Raw genomic sequence first — 18,003 nt, 5'->3', positions numbered from 1 at the left:
CCGTGCCCCCCGGGAGGCCAGCCACAGTGACCTTGTTTTCTTGTTTCTTTTCTTTTCTTTAGCTCTTAGAATTTGACAAAGAGCTGTCTGTTTTTAAGGACAGGCTGTATGAGCTGGACATCTCGTTTCCTCCCAGGTAAGGAGCCCCCGCGTGCCGGATGAGCAGGTAACTTCCCCCGGGGCCGTGTGCACCTGTGAACACCTTCCTCCTGCCTGCTCTAGCCCAGCCCCGAAGGCCGCAGCCAGCTGAGAGCAATAAGCGATTCTGCTCTCTTCTCTAAAAAAAGAAAAAGATTTTTATGAAATATGCCAAATACCACTTCTCAGACCAGCACACTGGGTCTTTCTGGGAACGTAGGACGTTCGGCAGTGTGGGTGCTGGGGTAGGTTTGGGGGTGTTTTTCTCTTAGACACGAAGTTTCTGTTGTGCTTTACTCTGCTGTTCACAGCACCTTGACCCGCAGCAGTGACAGCCCGTTCCGTCGCGAGCACTGGGGGTGCGGCCCGCACCGGTGCCCAGGCCTTAGAGGGCGTGGGGCGTAGGGAAGCCGCAGAGGGCGGCCTCGGCAGCTGCGGCTGGACGGGGGCTCAGCCCGCCTCCCCCGCCGTGCCAGGCATTCAGGGGAGGGCACCTTGGGCCACGGAGGCCTCTCCCGGGACTCCTCCCCGGCCCTTCTCCTTTCTCAGACCCCGGTGTGAATCCTCGTCACTGGGGCACGTTCAGGGAAACTTTATAACACAGGCGTGGGGGCGTCCGGGGCCCACGTCACACCCTGTCACCAGACACAATAGCTCTGCTCCGAGAATATGCCCGGAAACCAGATGGGCTTTCACGTGTGCTGTGAAGGTGCCCCATCCCTGGGCCCCGTGCGCGGAGGCTGGCAGAGGACCCCGCAGCCCACTGCGCACAGGACTTCCTGCAGCGGGTGCACATGGGCTGTGCCCCTCTGACCTCAGGGTCCAGACTCTGGCCGAGAGGGCCACCGCGTGAGTTGCAGGGGACCAGAGAGGCAGCGACTCGGTGCCCAGGCTGAGGTCTGGGACAGCCAGGAATGCCGCAGGACAGGGGGCCACCCCAGCAGTTCCCACCCAGGAACTGACCACAGTGTCCCCCTTGAACTCGCGACACTTCCAGGTACACCTGAGACCTAAAGAGGGTCTTAGGATTTGTGAGCCCGCCCCTTCCTGGCTGCGGTAGGCCGGATGCCCCGAATGGCGCCTCTCACTTGAACAACCCGAGGATCTCTTTCTCGGTCTTTGCTGAGCTGGAGAGGAGGAAGGAGGCCTGGGGGCCACCTCGGGCAGAGGCCACGACCCTGTGGACACATGTACCCTGCACTGGTGTCTGCATCTCCAAGTTTCTCTCAAGCCCAGAGCCCACAGGGCCTAGTGGCCAGTGCGTGGGGGCAAGCAGCAAGCCCACCACCAGCCCGGGCAGCAGAGAGAAACCCGCCTGGCCCCGCCCGACACTTCGGGAGTTTGGCAGGACGGCCACGTGGGTGGTGGGGTCCTGGGCTGGTGGTCCCTGGCCGAGGAAGCACAAGCCTCGCTGGGAGGGTGGGGTACCCTGCCTGCCTGTGTGGGGCCCTTTCTGCCCCTGGACAGGAGAAGTGGGTGACTTCGTGCTACGTGGGGGGAGCTTCGGAGAGCTGCGCGTGTGTGTTGGTTGTTGGGGTACCTCCTCCCGTGTTCACCGGGACACCTGGGGTGGGCTGTGGGCCCAGGCTGGGGTCACCCTGCCCTCAGCAAGGTCCGGGTCCGTGAGGCATGCGACTGCTGCTGAGCATAAATCTCTGTGGGGATTGCTTGGCTCGTGGGAGGATGGCCCCCAGCGATGTCCCTGCGCTGTCGGGGGACCTGGGGCTGCAGGGTGGTGTCCCGAGCCGTCCAGGTCGGCCTGTGGAGCCCCGTGAGCCTGAGGAGCAGAGAGCTCACTCGGACTGGGGACAGGAACTGTGACAGGAGGGGACACGGGTGTCTCAGCAGCACTGGCTTCACAGGTGCAGGCGCTACCCTGCCTGGTCAGTCAACTCATCAGATACTTTCCCTTTTTTTATTTTTTTTTAAGATTTATTTATTTATTTATGATAGACAAAGAGAGAGAGAGAGAGAGAGAGAGAGGCAGAGACACAGGAGGAGGGAGAAGCAGGCTCCATGCCAGGAGCCCAACGTGGGACTCGATCCCGGGACTCCAGGATCGCGCCCTGGGCCAAAGGCAGGCGCCAAACCGCTGCGCCACCCAGGGATCCCCTACTTTCCCTTTAATTAGGAAATGAGACAGTACTTTCCCTGGATGGACACGGGAGGAGGGAAGGTGGAAGGTTTCCAAGCAAACCGACAGCTCTCAGACGCCGAGCCCAGCTTCTGCTCAGAGACCGTGGCGAGACCCTCCCCCATGTCTGGGTCACACCAATCCCCTTCCTTTCGCTCTTCTGTACTTTTTAAAATATTGTATTTATTCATGAGAGACACAGAAGCAGAGACACAGGCAGAGGGAGCAGCAGGCTCCCTGCGGGGAGCCCGACGCGGGACTCGATCCCAGGACCCGGGGTCACGCCCTGGGCTGCAGGCAGATGCTCAACCTCTGAGCCACCCACGCCTCCCAGCTCTTTTGCGTTTTTGAGATCATGCCTGTGACCAGGGTCCACAGCCGCAGGGTGGCCACGTGGGGCTGCGAGAGCTCCAAGCTGTGGGAAGAGTTTAAGCTGCAGCAAAGTCCAGGACAGGTGATGAGCGATGGTGAGGTAGCGGCTGTAAGGTGTGGTGCCTGCCAGGTACTCCTGACTGTACCGTAAAATAGGTGGTCGGGCGTGCAGTGTGTGTGTGTGCGCGTGTGTGTACATCTGGGGGGCTATGTGTGCCTAATGGTATATGAGCTCGTGTGCAGATGTGTGTAGGCGTATGCACGTGTGTGCCGCATGGGCACCTCCATGTATGCATGGGGATGTGTGCAGAGGACTGTGTGCACTGTGTAGGCACATGTGCTTGTGAGCAAGTATGTGGGTCTTCCTCAGGTATGAGTGCATGTGTGTGCACATGGGTAAGTATGTGGTACGTGCACAGGTAAAGGCACGTACATGCAGGGTGTGTGTGGGTTACTGTACGTGTGTGTGTAGCGTATATGTGTTTGGGTTTGTATGTGTGTACAGAGTCCACACATGTGTGCATGGGTTTGCACGCGCGTACATGAGGTGTGTAGGTGTGTGTATACAGACTTGGTACACGTGTGGTTATATGTGCACATATCTAGGTGTAGGGGTGTATGCACGTATCTTATACAGGTGTGGGGGTACGGGTTGTGTGTGCGTGTGTGCATGGCTGTGTGCACACAAGGGCCTGTATGTGGTGTGTGCATGTACTTGGGTGTATGCAAGTGACCACTGCATGGGTGTGGGTGTGCCTAAGCTATGTACGTGTATGTGTACGTGATGTGTGCACGTGTGCATGTAGCTGTTTGCATGTGCATGAGTGTGTATGTGGGAGTGTGTTCGTGTGCAAGACCTATTGCGGAGTTTGTGCATGTGGTGTGCACACACGTGAGTAGGGAGTGTGTACATTCATGTGTACGTGTGGGTATGTACTCGTGTGTGGCCTGGGTGTGGGTGTGTGTACACGGCCTGTGCGCAGCCCGCAGCACTGAGCAGCTCGTGGCGGGAAGCAGCTGGGGGCTTCCCGTGTCCCCCCTGGAGCAGAGGGCGGGAAGCCCCAAGTGTGCAGTGTGCAGGAGTTGGGGACGCCGTGCTACGCCCACCGGGGGAGGGGCAGCGCTGCCCGCTGAGTCGTGAGTGAACAAACCCCTGTTCGGGGCCAGAGCCTTCCAGATTGGCAGGCCTGCGGCCCCTCTGCCCCCGCCCCGGGCCCAAGGTCCCCCCGTGGGAGAGGAGGCAGGAATTCCATCCCCACGCGCCCCGGGCCAGTGCGGGGAACCCCGGGACGACTTCGGGGGTGTCCGTGTCCTGAGGGCCGGGCCCCAGCACTGGGGTCTGAGGCTGGACTGCTGGACCACGAGGCTCTGCACGGGGCCAGGGCGCCTGCGGGTGGGGCTGAGCTCGAGGTGCCCCCGGGCTGCTGCACCCCGACCCGCAGGGCCACCCTCCCCCGGGGCTCCGCGGAGGCCAGTGCCCTGGCGAGGCACACGCGTCCTGGACTGGAGGATGCTCCTCCCCTTGGACAGAGGCTTGTGAGGTCGGAGGCCGCGCTGCACGGCTCACGTCTGTAAAGGTCGGCGGGGCCCTGTGGGGACCCTCCCAGAGGGGGCCCCCGGTGCGTCGTCCACGCTGCCCGGGCAGGGCTGTGCACAGCGAGATGCTGCAGGGACCGAGGGGTACCCTGCATGCCAGGCCCCTTCCACAGCCCGGGAGATGCGCCCCACACGTTTCCGCCCCGTGGGACTGGCTTTGCGCTCCTGGGCGGCCCCGCGTGCTCTCAGCCGGCGCGGCTCTCGGTGCGTGTCAGGACCTACTGGAGCTCCCTGCGCGCTGCCGGGCTCCCGGGACTGTCTGGAAGGCTGCGAGGACTGAGCCCGTGTGGCCGGGGCCGCCTCAGGCTGTCCCGTCCTCACGGGGCTCTGGGCTCAGCAAGGCCTATGTTTGCTCCGGTTCTTCCGAATCCAGGAACGTGGGGCTCGCCGTCCCAGGGCGTCGCCTGTCTGTCCTGCGCAGGGACCCTGAGCATCTGCTCCCGCGGCTGCTGCTCCTGCACCTCCGAGCCGGGGGCGCGCTGCACACTGGTCACGCGGCCTGGGTCCCTCCCGGGGGCGCCTCCCGCAGCACTGCGTGGGGCCGGGCATGCCCGGGGCCGCTCGTCCTGGCCGGAGCGCGGAGCGTCGGCACAGCCACACGCCGAGTCCCCCACAGACGCTCCGTTTGCGGACCGGCCTCAAAGGGAGAGAGGGTTCTCCAGACATCGGTCGCTGTTCCCCACGGACTCACAGCCCCTCAGGCCTAGTGGATTGCAACTTCATGCTGTCACTTTGCTGGAAGACGGGCTAACATTCTGACATTCCGACATTCCCAGAGCGCCTTCGGCTCCTTCCCATCGAGGGCGCAGCGCGGCTCCCACCTGCGTTAGGGCAACGACGGCAGCCGCCGCCCGCGGGTGGTGATCAAGAGGCAGAGTGTGCGGCGGGCAGGAGGGCGCGCCCCGCGCTCCAGGGTGGCACCTGCCCCCCTCCGCCCCGCAGGCCGGGGTGGCACCTGGACACGTGCAGGTCCGAGATGCCGGCGGTGTGTCCCTGTGCTTCTGAGGCGAACGGCCCTCCGACGGCTCACCGCGTGGATCTGAACCCGAATCTGTGAGCCGCTGGCTCCTTGCGGTTAGAAGGGCCCGGTCTCTCGCCCATGCACACACGGGGGCGACCTCACGAGCCGGCCCCCAGAACCCCCGGGTCGCCCGACTGTACGCAGGCCCCAGGTGTCGGCAGGTGTCGGACGGCGCTTCCCTTGGCATCACCGAGCGGAGGCCGGTCTTCCCGGGGCCGCTGTCAGGCACGGGGCCCACACACATTCTCCGGGGTTCTGGGCTGGGCTCAAACGCTTGGATTTTGTCACTGGCTACAAATAGCCTTGGATGTTTTCTTGGAGAAGTGGCTCGTTTCATCGCTGCTTGACAAAACTCCTGAGTGACAGCAGCGTCTGCCTTTCTGGCAAAACAGAGATATTCCATGAAATGAACCAAAACAGCCACCCGGCAGCACGCGTCACGTATGTTCTCCTCATCCCACCGCATCTCGAAACCGCACGCCTCCCAGGCTGCACGGTGAGTGCAGCGCCCAGGGGGCAGGGCTGAGGGGCGCCACCAGCACCAGCACGACGGCCGCGGCAGACGCGTGAGGGCCATGCACACCTTCCCGACCCCCCGGGAGGGCCCCGGGACCCGGAGGCTCCACACACCACACCCGGGACTAGCCAGGAACTGAAGGGGCCGGAGGGCGCACCGTGGCGGTCGGAGACTCGCCCCCGCAGTGGAGCGCCACGCGGCAGGATGCGGCAGGCTGGTCCCGAGCAGACCCCAGGGCAGCCGCACGGGGCAGAAGGCCGTGCACTCGTGCTCACGCGCAGGTCGCACAGGCGTGACTCGCTGGTGGTGCTGAAGCCACGACCCTGGGCTTTCCAGCAGGGCCGTCCCTGGACGTGGGGGCCGTGCCGCGCGGGTGACACGGTGACGACAGGAGCTGCTGGTCTACTCAGAACTTCTCGAAGCAGTTTCCTCATCCCCGGGGAAGTCACGCGGGGAGGATCACGGTCCCGTGGGCAGGAGGTGTTTCTGCTCAACAGCTGATCACAGAGTGAGGGGAAGCCGTGGCTTCTGAGGACAAAAGTCTGTAAAGCGAGGTAAAGGCGGCTCGAGGAGGCGGGCGGTCGGCCCCGGGGCGTTTACTTCTAGATGAGGGATAGAGGCTCTCGGGCCGCAGGTTGGTGTCTGGGGTCACCTGTCCCGCTGGGAGGTCCGGACCGGAAGGAGCCCCGCCGCCCGCCGTCCCCTGCGCCCTGGGCGAGGCCCCCGCGGTGTCGGGGTGGCCAGAGCTGAGCCGCTCGGGGGAGCCAGGTGCGCACTCCGCGGCCGGTCCGGGTGCCGCCGCCCCTTCTCCACCCGAGAGCGCAGTGTGGCCGCGGCTCCTGCTCCCTTTCCTTCTCTTTTTGTCTTTCTCGGTCTTTTCTGGGAATATCAGTAACGGTGGGGGTTTTTGAAACAGAGTACTTAGGGACACGCAGTTTGCCAGGCCGCCGAGGGCCCGCGTCTACACCAGCGTGTTGGGTACCGGGCTGCGGCTGCTGTCACCGGGCAGGGCTCCGAGGAGGCGCTTGGTCCCCGCGGCCTCCCTGGGTGCCCCCTGCTTGGGGGAGCAGGTGCAGGACGTCCTGGTCTGGCTGTGCTTTACCTTGTCTCCTCTTGAGCCCGGCGTCCCCCACCCGCGGCCGCCCTGTGGGTTAGGGCTGGAAACACAGCCGGGCTTTGTGCCCTCCCGGCCGCGATGTCAGGGCCGTGATGTCAGGGTGCGCCCCCGCAGCCCCGCCCGCCCGCCTGCTCCGATGGAGTCCTCGCGTCTCCCGGCCTCCGCGAAGGGGCCGCTGCCCACATCCCGAGGGACGGAGCTGGAGGTGCCCCGGGGGTGGGGGGGACAAGTGGGCGATTGTCACCGGCGGTCACGGCTCCCCCTCAGCCGGCCCGGGCACCGCCTGCCTGTGCCCCCGGCCCTCCAGGGCTTGCCTCAGAGGCGCAGGCGTGGCAGCAGGTTTGGTCCTGACCCCATCCGCTCTGGGGCTGCGCGGGCCGGGTCCCCGGTGCTCTGCCCCCGCCCCCGGCTCCCTGGGCCTCCCTGCAGCGGCAGCGGCACCGTTCCGTCCGCGCTGTGGCTGGGCCCGTTCCCGGGTCAGGGGCCCCTGCGCTGTGGGAGCGAGGGCAGTGCCTCGACCAGCAGGACCCTTCTTGGCACAGGTCCTTCCTCCTGCTGAGTGCCCTGTGGACACCGTGGACGGTGGCGGCCGGGTCCTGCCCAAGCACGATGGGCCAGGCCATGCGGGATCCCGGGACTGCCCTCGGGGTGCGGACCCAGAAGCCGCTACTCGCGGCTTTTCCGGCTCTCCTCTGGGACTCATCCCAGCGCCCCTGTGAGTGGTGACCGCCTGTTGGGTCCCGGCGAGGACAGGGCAGGACGGAAGCTCCGCGGTCTGCGTAGGCACCTCTGACCCATGGATCTAGAAGTCGCCTTCTGTGTCCTGGCACAACCCTGGGCCCGTGGTGCAAACTCTGAGCTTTGGCCCTGGTAGGTCCTGGTGGTCTGTGGGTGCTGTGTGCGGCCCTAGACGAGCCCCCAGGACCAGCTGGGCCCCCGAACGGGTTTGCTGTCGCAGCATCGGGGGCGTGCCCGAGCGTGGAGGGGGGTGTCCGAGCGCTGGGAGCTCATCCCTGCCCGACTGCATCTCCGCACGACCCTTTAGTCTGCGATGACTCGCTGTCGCCTGTGGAGAGCCCCCGCCCACCACCACGGCTTCCAGCTCGCAGCCGCCCTCATCCCCACCTCGTCCCCAGCCAGGGGGCTTCTCGCTCTCGACCCGCGACTCCGCACGTTGTCCTCCGGAAGCTGGGGTTGATCCGTGCGGACTCCCGTCCCCGGCTCCCAGGCAGCACGTTCCTGGAGCGAGCCCGTCCCCAGCCCAGGCGAGGCTGCGGGTCCAAGGCGGGCAGGGCCCGGCTGGTGCTGTCGTTTCCTCACCGCCGCGGAGCCGGGGGCCCGGCGTCTGCACGCGCGGAGCAGCATCGGCCACGGGCTCGCCGCCCTCCTGCTCAGGCGTCTGTAGAGCCGCTGCCGTCCGGGCCCCCTGCACGCGCTGCTGCTACAGGCAGGACTGGGTGGGTTTGGGTTTTAAGCATATTTGCTGCTTTGGGTCTTTAGTCAAGTGAAACGCTGATTCCCTGAGGGGCTGGGGCCCTCGGCCTCTGTTCCTGGTGAAGGCGTGTGGGACCCCCTGCAGGACGGGCAGGCGGGAACCCTTTGGTCAGCGTGCAGGCCCGACACGGGTCTGGAGGCCGCAGAGCAGAGGGACCGGGTCCTCCGCAGAGCGGCCCGAAGGCCAGCGCCGTCCCCCCTTCCAGGTGCAGGAAGGTGAAGCAGAGAAGACGCCAGCTCGCACCCAAGACCACGTGGGCCTTTGGAATGAACTTAAAAACATTTTTTTACAAGGAAAAGTCTAGACTCTAGTGACGGCCGTACGAGGTCACCAGCGGTGGGCAGATGCGCCTCACTGCTGCGGGCACACGGGACGCTGCCCCCGTCTCCCCGAAGGCAGCTCATCCTGAGTGCGCTCTTCACCCCTCAGTCCCGTCAGGATGCCCACTTGGGGTGGGGCTGGCGGTTTTCCGTGGACGGAGACGGGACTGCTTCCGTGGGTCCTGGAATTGGAAAGAAGCCGCCCTGGGGTCCCCAGCTGGCGGCGCCCCCAGGCTCCCCGCCCACGTTTGTGTCCCTTGCCGTCAGGGCCCTGCCCCGTGGCTGAGCCAGGTCAGTGGGTGGGAGGGGCGCCCAGTGGCCGGAGCCCCGAGTCCGGGACGGCCATGGGCCGGGCCACCACGATGAGCCCGCGGCCGGGGCACCGCACACCTGCTGAGCAGACGCTGTGGTGGGGCAGGCACGGGGACGGGGCTGGGCCCGCGTTGAACCCCCGCCTCCGCCTCCGGGCGCCTGGTGGGAGTCCCCCAGCGGCACCCCTGCGTTCAGAGCCAGGCCGGGCCAAGCCGTCCTCAGACAGCGTCCCAGACCCAAAGCACAGCATCACAGGTGATGCCATTGGTTTGTCCCCGGGGCCTGTTACAACTAAAATACAAGCGAGAACTTAAATCGTAGGTTTGGCCTTGTGCTCTGGAATCTTCTGTTGGTGGGTTCCTTCCCTGCGCAGCACTGGCCGCTCCGCGTGCGTGGGAAGAACCTCCCGGCCCTCCCCGGGGGCCCGGAAGACGCGGGAGGCGGGGCTAGAGCCGTGGCCGACCGGCTGACCCGTGCCTCTGTCCCCGCAGCTACCCGTACAGCGAGGACTCCGGCCAGGGCAGGCAGTACATGAACACCCGGTGCCCCGCGTGGTGTGACCGCGTCCTCATGTCCCCGTCCGCCAGGGAGCTGATCCTGAAGGTGAGTGCCCGCCTTGCCCCAGGACCGGCCACACGGGCCCCCTCAGACCCTGCGCCCGGCCCCAGGGCCCTCGCGACACCCCAGGACTTTCTGAACCCAAAACACGCAGCACGGTCATCGGTGCTTTAAACATCAGTAGTTTATTGTGTCCTCGGGAGCCAAGCATGCTCTCGTCCACTCAGGCGCTTGTAAGCTGTAAAGTGCGGTGGACCCATCTGTCCTGATTCCCCCAAGTTGTAAATCAGGAGCCCGATTCACATCCAGGCTCGAGGCAGCTTTTAGGAGGCAGCCTCCTGATTTTCCAGAATTTCCAGTGCCCACATTTTAATACAGAGAGTGTTTTCAAAAGAATCAATATCTGAATTAGATTTGTCAACCCCGTCCATGAGGAAGCGTCCCAAACATCCCACTCAGGGCCGCAGGCAGGTGCTCGGTGCTCAGAGCAGACACAGCAACGGGTGGGCCTGAGCTCTGCTGCTTGAGGCTCCAGCTGCCCCCCGCCCCCCCCCCCCGGGGCCCTTCTTGGGCAGGCGGGGTCACAGCCAGGAGAGCAGCGCCCCCCCCCCAGGCTGCCCCGGGCCTCCAGCACCCTGCCGCACGCACCCCCGGTGCCCCCTGCTCCGTGAGGGCGCAGCCCGTGGTGTCCTTCCCGAGCCCAGGGGGAGCCCCCAGGCGCCTGGGCTGGAGGCAGGGGCTTCGCTGGGTCTGCAGGAAGCCTGCTGTGTCGGGGCCTCGGCACTCCTGCCCGGCGCCCCGTCCGGGACCCGCACCCGTCTGACACCCTCGCACCCAGGGCCGGTCGCTGGGGGCTGCCCCAGGACCGCTTCCCCCCAGGGCCTCTCGACTGACGCCCCATGGGATGTCGGCCACGCAGGCACAGGGCCACGGCTCCGGCCGAGCCTGCCTGGCCCCGGATGTGGCGGCGCCCTCCCTGCCCGGCCTGCTGGTGGCGCTCTGGGGAGAACCGGGCGCAGTCTCGCGGTGGCTCGCAGCATCCACCTGCCGCCCCGAGCACGTGCGGTGCCTCCAGGGTGCGGGGGACAGAGACACGGGTGGCGTCCACCAGGGGAAGCACCCACAGCCAGGGAAACCCACTGTGCGGCGTCTCCGCTGCGCGCCCGGGGCTGCAGGCGGCTCCCTGGAAGCGGTTCCCTGTAGACGGTCTCCTGCTCGTTCACGTCTCGGAGCTGTGATGCTTCAGAGCTGGAGGGAGCCCCCCCGACGGCCCAGGCCCTCCCCGGGGGCCGCCCGGCGGCGGCGGGCGTTACAGTCGGAGCAGACGCGCCTCGCGAGCGGCTCCGCGGCCTCATCCATCATGCTACGCTCGGTTACCTCGTCGTCATGTTCCGTTCTGCTTCCCCGGCCCGAAAACACGGAGGGCGGCGGGCTGGTGGCGGTGCCCGGGAGCCGCGGTGATGAGCGCGCGGCTGTAATTTGTTTATCTGTCTCGAGATTATGCGGATGGAAATCCACAATTTTCTGCTGCCTTTGTAAATTACGGCGCGTGTCTGATGAATGTCCCCTCGCGGGCCGCGGCGCGTGAGGGTGGGAGGGGCTCGGGAGGGGCGCAGCCGGCGCCGAAGGTTACGTTTTTATACTTTCTGGCAGGCGACCGTGCTGGAAAGTGAATCTGACCTTAAGCTTCCTGCTGCATTAAAGATAACTCAGTTCTAACTTTACGGTCTCGGTGCTTCAGCTGCGGATGTGAAAATCCGGCCCAGTGGGGCGCCTGCCAGGAACAGACGGTTCCCGGTCGCCCCAACACGCGGGCACCTGCCGGTGGCTGAGGCGCCCGGAGGAAGGGCAGCCGGTGCACAGTGTTAATTAACACGCGGGGAGCAGGACTCGGCGTCTGCTCGCCTCCGAACACGGATCTGGGCTAAGAGAACCGCTGGGCGCACGAGACGAGGGCGCGGGGCCCCGACCCGACCCTGCTCCGGAAGCAGGAAGAGCCAGGGGCTAGGGGGATGACGGGGCTTCCAGAAGGCTCTGCCTTCCAGCTGGCCAGAGGCCTCCAGGAGGCAGGCGGGGGGTGCGGGGCTCGTGCCCTCCCCCCCAGGAAGCCCCTCCATCCCCGCCTTCCACACGGTTCTGTTTGCTTCCCCAGTCGGAGAGCGAGGAGAAGGTTGTCACCTACGACCACATCGGGCCTAACGTCTGCATGGGAGACCACAAGGTGATGTGCCCTCCCTGGGCCCCGGTGGGCGGCGGAGGGGGGGCCTGGACCAGGGTGGGGACTGCCCGGAGGAGGAGGGCTGGACTGGGGGGGGGGGGCGACAGTGGGGTGAGAGGGGCTGGACTCGGGGTGGGAGGTGGGAGGTGGGGGGGCTGGACCAGGAGGTGGGGGTGGAGGGACTGCGGTGGGGGTGGGACGGGGGCGGGGCTGGTCGTGGGAGGTGGGGGGGGCCAGGCGGGCTCCAGGGCACAGGTCGCCTGGTCTATTTTCACTTGGTTGCAGTGAAATACCAGGAGGGGGGAGGCAAGCACAGAAAAGCCTAGTCCCGTGGAACAAAGTAGAGAACTTCACTACTTATGACAAGACACAGACTCCAGCAGTGGCTTCCAGGGCCCTCTTTCTCGTGTGCCCTTGGGACCCGCGGTGGCTCCTGGTGGCCCTGCGCCTGAGCGTCCCCCACCCCGGGGCCCCCGCTGTCGCCCGGGCAGTGCTGCTCGCGTCTTACCTTCCGCCGGACCGACGGGGCGCCCGCGCTGTGCTGTCCCGAGTTCAGGGCACCGTCGCCGCGGGAGCGGACCCAGGAGGGCACCCGGTGCCCCCGTCCGCAGGGCCTTGCGGGCAGCCGCGCCCCCTGTACCTGGAGGCCGCGCCCTTCCCACTCGGCCCCAGCGGGAGGCCGTGTGACGGGGTCGGAGCGGGGTCGGGTCGGGGTCGGGCTGGGTCGGGGCTCGGCCGGGCTCCTGACGCCCTTCTTCTCCCGCCGCAGCCCGTGTTCCTGGCGTTCCGCATCGCGCCCGGGGCAGGTAAACCTCACGCCCATGTGCACAAGTGTTGTGTCGTGCAGTGACGTGTGGTAAATATGACTCCTTCCTCCACCTTTTCTCAGCTTTTCCTGGTGTGTTTGTTCCTTTAACGAGTGACCAATTCCACGGCAGGGAAGCGATGGCAGCGACACCAGAGGGCCCTTCGCGAGACCTCCCTGTAGCGCGAGGAGCAGGTGACGTCCCGTCCATTGAGATACGTCCTCCTACAGCTGCATCGACAACCCGCCCGAGCGCCACCCGCTAGACGGCCGGCCCCACACTTCGCTTCAGCCTCCGGACGTTCCGGAAAAGCCTCACATACCTCACTGTCTTGTCTGTTCGTGTGACATTAAGTAGAAATATTGGGTTTTTGTAATAAGTCACCGTCCTGTTGCCAAAACTCTATAGACAGGAGAGGGAGTCTGTACCTGAGACTTCAGAGTTTCAATTTTTAATCATTGTCAGCGTGGGAAGAGCTTCTCCGGCGTGGAAGCCCCCCGAGGCCACGTCCCCTCTGCCAGCTGGAGGTGCGCCCGGGCGAGGCGGTGGGCGGTGTGGCCGCTGGAGGAGAGCCGGGGCCTGTCTCCGCCTCCGGCGGCTGCCCTGCCGTGTTATTTACTCCCCTGCCGTGTTACATGGTTTTTGAATCACACTGCAGCTGCTTTTCCATTTTTATATATATAAATATATATAAATATATACTTTTTAAAAATAATTTATAAATCTTACCAAAACTTATGCTAAATATACTTTCCAGGATGAATGCTTGAGAGGGTCCTGTCCGCAGGTAGAGACGGAGTCTAGCAGTTGAGGCACGTGAACCTGTCCGACCGCGCGCCCCAGCGGGGCCGTCCGGGGGACGCTGACCACAGCACATCTACACTTGCAGATTCTTACTCCTATGCCTTTTTTTTCTGTGTAATATTAAGAACTGAATGTGAAGTTTGTAGCTAGCTCGGGTGTACCTTTTAAGAATTTTGTAAACCGTTTCGTCTGTCTTTTGTTACTGTTCTATGGTGCCAAGTACTCTACATAAACAATAATATCATGGGAGAAACAAAACTAGCCTAGTCCGCTTCAGATAGAACCTGCTTCTAACATGGGCTGTACATAACCCTATTACGACGAGCAAAACTGTAAGTTTCCCGGGCTGCGCAGCGCAGCCAGCCTAGTAGTAGCCTCGCCGCGACGTCTCCCCTAGCACGAAGGACAGCATTAAAAGGTCATTGCAGAGCCTGTGGATGAAACACAACGTATGTTTTATTGATCTGCTTCAGAACACTACAGAATTCCTGGACTGGGCGAAGGCCTTAGACGCTCGTTTTTAGGTAAATCACTACCACTGAAGTGCTGGGGTGTCCGCTTGCCGAATCCGTTCCTGACGGTGCCATCGGGGTCTGTTCGGCGTCAGTGCTGTGGCCGCTGCTCTGTCCCCGTGCCCCGCGGCAGTCCGGCCCCACGCGCTTCTGTGGAACGGGGTATCGGCTGTGGGTCGCCGTGGAGGCCTCTAGAAATGACCGCTCCGGTTCCTAAGCAATAAAATTGATCATGGTGAAAACAGTCCTGCGTCCGCTTTGTTTCTCTGCCTTCCCTGCCCCATCGCCTTTGAGATGCTAAGCGGCGGGCGGGCGCTCCTTTGTGGGCTGCTAACTGGAGACCGGGGTGAGCCGAGAGGAGAGAGGGGCGATCCCGGAGGTCGTCCTCAGACTCGGCTACACCAAACCAAGCGCTCAGTTAAGTGCAGGAAAATCATCTTTCGGGTTTTTTGTTTTGTTTTTTTTTACCGTACCGGTAACTAACGAATTACCCCGCAGCATTTAAAAACGAGATTATAAAAACTCTCTGCTGTCCTCGAGACTTTAAAACTGGAAATTCCTTTGCTCTCAACGTGAGCAGGGAAAGCAGTTCACCCAGACATAAAACAGGTTTCCATGTTGCTGCATTAAAAAGACCGGCCAGTGGTTCAAAAGAAACGTCTGTTTTTTAAAATTGATGGTGCACCCACGCGGCATAGAACCAATCACCAGCCTTTTCCGTTTCTCTAACATTTTCAAAAATGCCTTCCAGGAGAAACCTTACAGTTTCTGTAAGCTCCACAGTTCTCAGTAGGATGCGACCACGTGGAGCGCCGGCCCGAGGTCTTCCCCCAGCCGGACCTGCGGCGGGGCCTGCCGGTGAGCTCCCTGCGCCCCGACCGCGGCCCCGCGCCCCGACCGCACTCCCTGCGCCCCGACTGGAGTCCCTGCGCCCCCACCACGCTCCCTGCGCCCCGACCGCGCCCCCTGCGCCCCGACCGGGATCCCTGCGCCCGCACCGCGCTCCCTGCGCCCCGACCGAGGTCCCTGCGCCCTGACCGCGGCCCCTGCGCCCCGACCGGGATCCCTGCGCCCCCACCGCGCTCCCTGCGCCCCGACCGCGGTCCCTGCGCCCCGACCGCGGCCCCGCGCCCCGACCGAGGTCCCTGCGCCCCGACCGCGGACCCTGCGCCCCGACCGGGATCCCTGCGCCCCGACCGCGGACCCTGCGCCCCGACCGGGATCCCTGCGCCCCCACCGCGGCCCCGCGCCCCGACCGCACTCCCTGCGCCCCCACCGCGCTCCCTGCGTCCCCACCGCGCTCCCTGCGCCCCGACCGCGGTCCCTGCGCCCCGACCGAGGTCCCTGCGCCCCGACCGGGATCCCTGCGCCCCGACCGGGATCCCTGCGCCCCGACCACGGTCCCTGCGCCCCGACCGAGGTCCCTGCGCCCCGACCGGGATCCCTGCGCCCCGACCACGGTCCCTGCGCCCCGACCGAGGTCCCTGCGCCCCGACCGGGATCCCTGCGCCCCGACCACGGTCCCTGCGCCCCCACCGCGCTCCCTGCGCCCCGACCGGGATCCCTGCGCCCCGACCACGGTCCCTGCGCCCCCACCGCGCTCCCTGCGCCCCGACCACGGTCCCTGCGCCCCCACCGCGCTCCCTGCACCCCGACCCGGGTCCCGTCCCCCGCGGAGCCGTCCGGGCCTCACCGGGGAGGAGGCAGTGCGAGCGGACCCTCGGAGGGCGCGCGGTTCCTTCGGGTTTGCCTTTGGCGCCCGGATGAGTCGAACGACCATTTCTAGCGAGGAGGCTGCGGCCGCCTGAGCCGCGGGCGCTGCAGGGTCCGGGAGCTGCGGGCCGCGGGCGGAGCCGCAGCTGGGACTCGCCCCTCGCCCGCCCCGGGTCCCAGCACGCGGCGGCGCTGCTCACCTGCCAGGCCCCCGCCGCGGAGCCGGCCCGCAGCCCGGGAGGCCGCCGCACCTGCCCGCCTGCGCACCTGCCCACCTGCCGCGTCTCCGTCCGGTCCCCGTCCCGCTGCGCTGGGCGCTCGCTGGCGTCGCGGCTCCTCCGGCTCCCGGGCGGCCGAGGGGTCCGGGTCGCGGGGCCCGGGACTGGGGGGGGGGGCGGGGGCCGCGAAGGAAACACACGCGGTGCAGCCTCGGAGCCGCGGCTCCCCGGGACGTGTTAAATAATTTATTGATCATACAAAGTGGCTCCGCCCGAGCCCGCGCCGGCCGCCTTATAACTTATCCTGTAAAAATATATCTACACCCGGGCGGCGGCGAGGGGCGCCGGGCCCCGACCCCGACCCGACCCCACCGGGTCACAAGGCGTCCCCCGCGCCGCCGCACGGGCTGACCAGCGCCAAGTTCGCGGGTTTGTGTTTCTTGAGCAGCCGCGTGATCTTCTCGTCGTCCGAGTTGGGGTCCAGGGGCCGGTTGTACTCGTCGTCGTCCTCCGCGTCCGAGCCGCCCACCTTCAGCTTCTCGGCGTCCGAGTCCTGCTTCTTCTTGGCCGACGCCATCTCCGCCGCGTGCCGCTTGCGCCACTTGGTCCGGCGGTTCTGGAACCACACCTGCGGGGCCGGGCGGTCAGCGGCCCGAGGGCCGGGCGGGGGCGGGGGCGGGCGGGCGGGCGCGCAGGAGCCGCGGGGCCGCGGGACGCACGGGGACCCCGCAGCCTCCGGGACGCGCGGGGCCTTGAGCCCGCAGGACGCGCACCGACCCGCCGCCCGCCCGGTTCGCCCGACGCGGGCCGCCGCTCACCTTGACCTGGCTCTCCGTCATGCCCAGCGAGTAGGCGAGGCGCGCGCGCTCGGGGCCCGCCAGGTACTTGGTCTGCTCGAAGGTCTTCTCCAGCGCGAAGATCTGCTGGCCCGAGAAGGTGGGCCGCGAGTGCTTCTTCTTGCCGTCCTTGTCCAGGACGCCGCCGGCCTGGGCTGCAAGGGCGCGCGGGTGAGCGCGGCCGCCCGCCCCTCCCCGCCCCTCCCCGCCGCTCCCCGCCCGGCCCCCCGCCCCCCGCGCCCCGCGCCCCGCGCGCCTACCCGGGCCGGCCAGCCGCGGGTCCCTCCAGGGCGAGCCCTGCACCACGCCGGGCCAGAAGATGGGCGGGCGCCCCGGCAGCTCGGCCAGCGGCTTGGGGTAGCCGCGCGCCACGGCCGCGGGCCCGAAGTACACGCCGGCCGACGAGGCGAGCCCGTTGAGGCGGGGCAGGCCGCCCAGGAGCCCGCCGCCCGCCGCCCCCACCGGCCGCCCCAGGATGTCGCTGATGCCGTGCGGGGTGCCGAGGGGCAGCTGCGCGCCCAGGCCGCCGAGCGCGGGCGCCTTGAAGCCGGCGGGGCCCAGCTGCGCGTAGGGGAACAGCGCGCTCTTCATCTCGGCCATGTTGTGCAGCGCGGCCAGCGGGGCGCTGCTCAGCACGAACGCGCCCGGGCGGTTAGCGTCCATGGGCGCCGCCGCCGCCGGCCCGGGAGCGCATCCGGGCCCCGCCGCCGCCGCCCCGCGCCGCGCCCGCCGCCCGGGAACTTTGCGCGCGGCCCGGGGCGCTCGGGGCGCGGGCGCCGACGGCCGGGGAGGCGCGAGGCTGGGCGGCGGCTCGGGCGCGGCGCGGGGCGGGGGCCGGGGCGCGGGCAGGGGCGGCGGCGGCGGCGGCGGCGGCTCCGGCTCCGGCCGATCCGAGCGGCGGGGCGCGGGCCGGGCGCGCTGATAACCGCGGGGGCCCCCGCGCGGCGCGCGCGCTGATTGGCTGCGGACGCCCGCGGCCCGGCCATTGGCCAGCGCCCGCCGCCCGCCCGCCGCCCCCGCGGCCCGCACTCCATGAAGGGCCCATTAGCGCGGCAGGTGCCTCCCCGGCTGTAAATTCGGGCCCTGATTTATCTCCCGCGGGACGAAATAAATCCCGCCGGATGGGACTTTAGTTAGGCGAAGCTTTTAATGGGGAACCACGGAAAAATACGGCGGCATAGTCTATCGCCCGCAGGAATGCAGATCCCGAGACCCGCCCTGCGCGCGCCGTGCGCCCCCCTCGCCCCGGGCCCCGGGAGCGCCCCCCGCGCTCCCCGCCCCGACGGCCCACGGCCCCGCGCGCACGCCCTGCCCCC

The 18,003-nt window shown here is 66.6% G+C and overlaps 2 protein-coding genes across 7 annotated transcripts in view; one reads left to right on the top strand and one right to left on the bottom strand.

The window, feature by feature from the left end:
* INPP5A (inositol polyphosphate-5-phosphatase A) overlaps positions 1 to 14,164 on the top strand; it is a 161,724-nt gene extending 147,560 nt beyond the window's left edge. For all 5 annotated transcript variants that reach the window (XM_072804800.1, XM_072804798.1, XM_072804797.1 and 2 more), the window contains 5 exons: positions 63 to 136; positions 9,514 to 9,625; positions 11,733 to 11,801; positions 12,568 to 12,654; positions 12,737 to 14,164. In XM_072804800.1, coding sequence (XP_072660901.1) covers positions 63 to 136; positions 9,514 to 9,625; positions 11,733 to 11,801; positions 12,568 to 12,648 — 336 coding nt within the window. In that variant the 3' untranslated portion in view covers positions 12,649 to 12,654; positions 12,737 to 14,164. The remainder of the gene's footprint in view (positions 1 to 62; positions 137 to 9,513; positions 9,626 to 11,732; positions 11,802 to 12,567; positions 12,655 to 12,736) is intronic.
* NKX6-2 (NK6 homeobox 2) lies at positions 13,847 to 17,387 on the bottom strand. 2 transcript variants are annotated; one of them, XM_072804802.1, is made up of 4 exons: positions 16,948 to 17,387; positions 16,670 to 16,842; positions 16,264 to 16,479; positions 13,847 to 14,133 (listed from the first exon to the last, which is right to left on the bottom strand). In XM_072804802.1, the coding sequence occupies exons 1-4, from the start codon at positions 17,348 to 17,350 to the stop codon at positions 13,915 to 13,917; spliced, it is 1,011 nt and encodes a 336-aa protein (XP_072660903.1). In that variant the 5' UTR covers positions 17,351 to 17,387; the 3' UTR covers positions 13,847 to 13,914. The 2 variants fall into 2 exon arrangements, with proteins under 2 accessions (XP_072660903.1, XP_072660904.1); XM_072804803.1 differs by lacking the exon at positions 13,847 to 14,133 and having other exon boundaries at positions 16,083 to 16,479.
* Between the last annotated feature and the right edge of the window lie 616 nt (positions 17,388 to 18,003).

The sequence above is a fragment of the Canis lupus genome, chromosome 29, assembly GCF_048164855.1.
Source record: "Canis lupus baileyi chromosome 29, mCanLup2.hap1, whole genome shotgun sequence".
Lineage (NCBI taxonomy): Eukaryota > Metazoa > Chordata > Mammalia > Carnivora > Canidae > Canis > Canis lupus.
The sequence above is the reverse complement of the archived record's forward strand: the minus strand, read 5'-3'. Positions and strand labels throughout refer to the sequence as shown.

What these genes read in the sequence shown, in the direction of transcription:
- NKX6-2 (XM_072804802.1), bottom strand. Translation starts at nt 17,350, where the DNA reads ATGGACGCTAACCGCCCGGGCGCGTTCGTGCTGAGCAGCGCCCCGCTG. An exon ending in TGACGGAGAGCCAGGTCAAG is followed by an intron (nt 16,480 to 16,669) that starts GTGAGCGGCGGC and finishes CCGGCCCCGCAG; the next exon opens with GTGTGGTTCCAGAACCGCCG. An exon ending in AACCCGCGAACTTGGCGCTG is followed by an intron (nt 14,134 to 16,263) that starts GTCAGCCCGTGC and finishes TTTATTGCTTAG; the next exon opens with GAACCGGAGCGGTCATTTCT.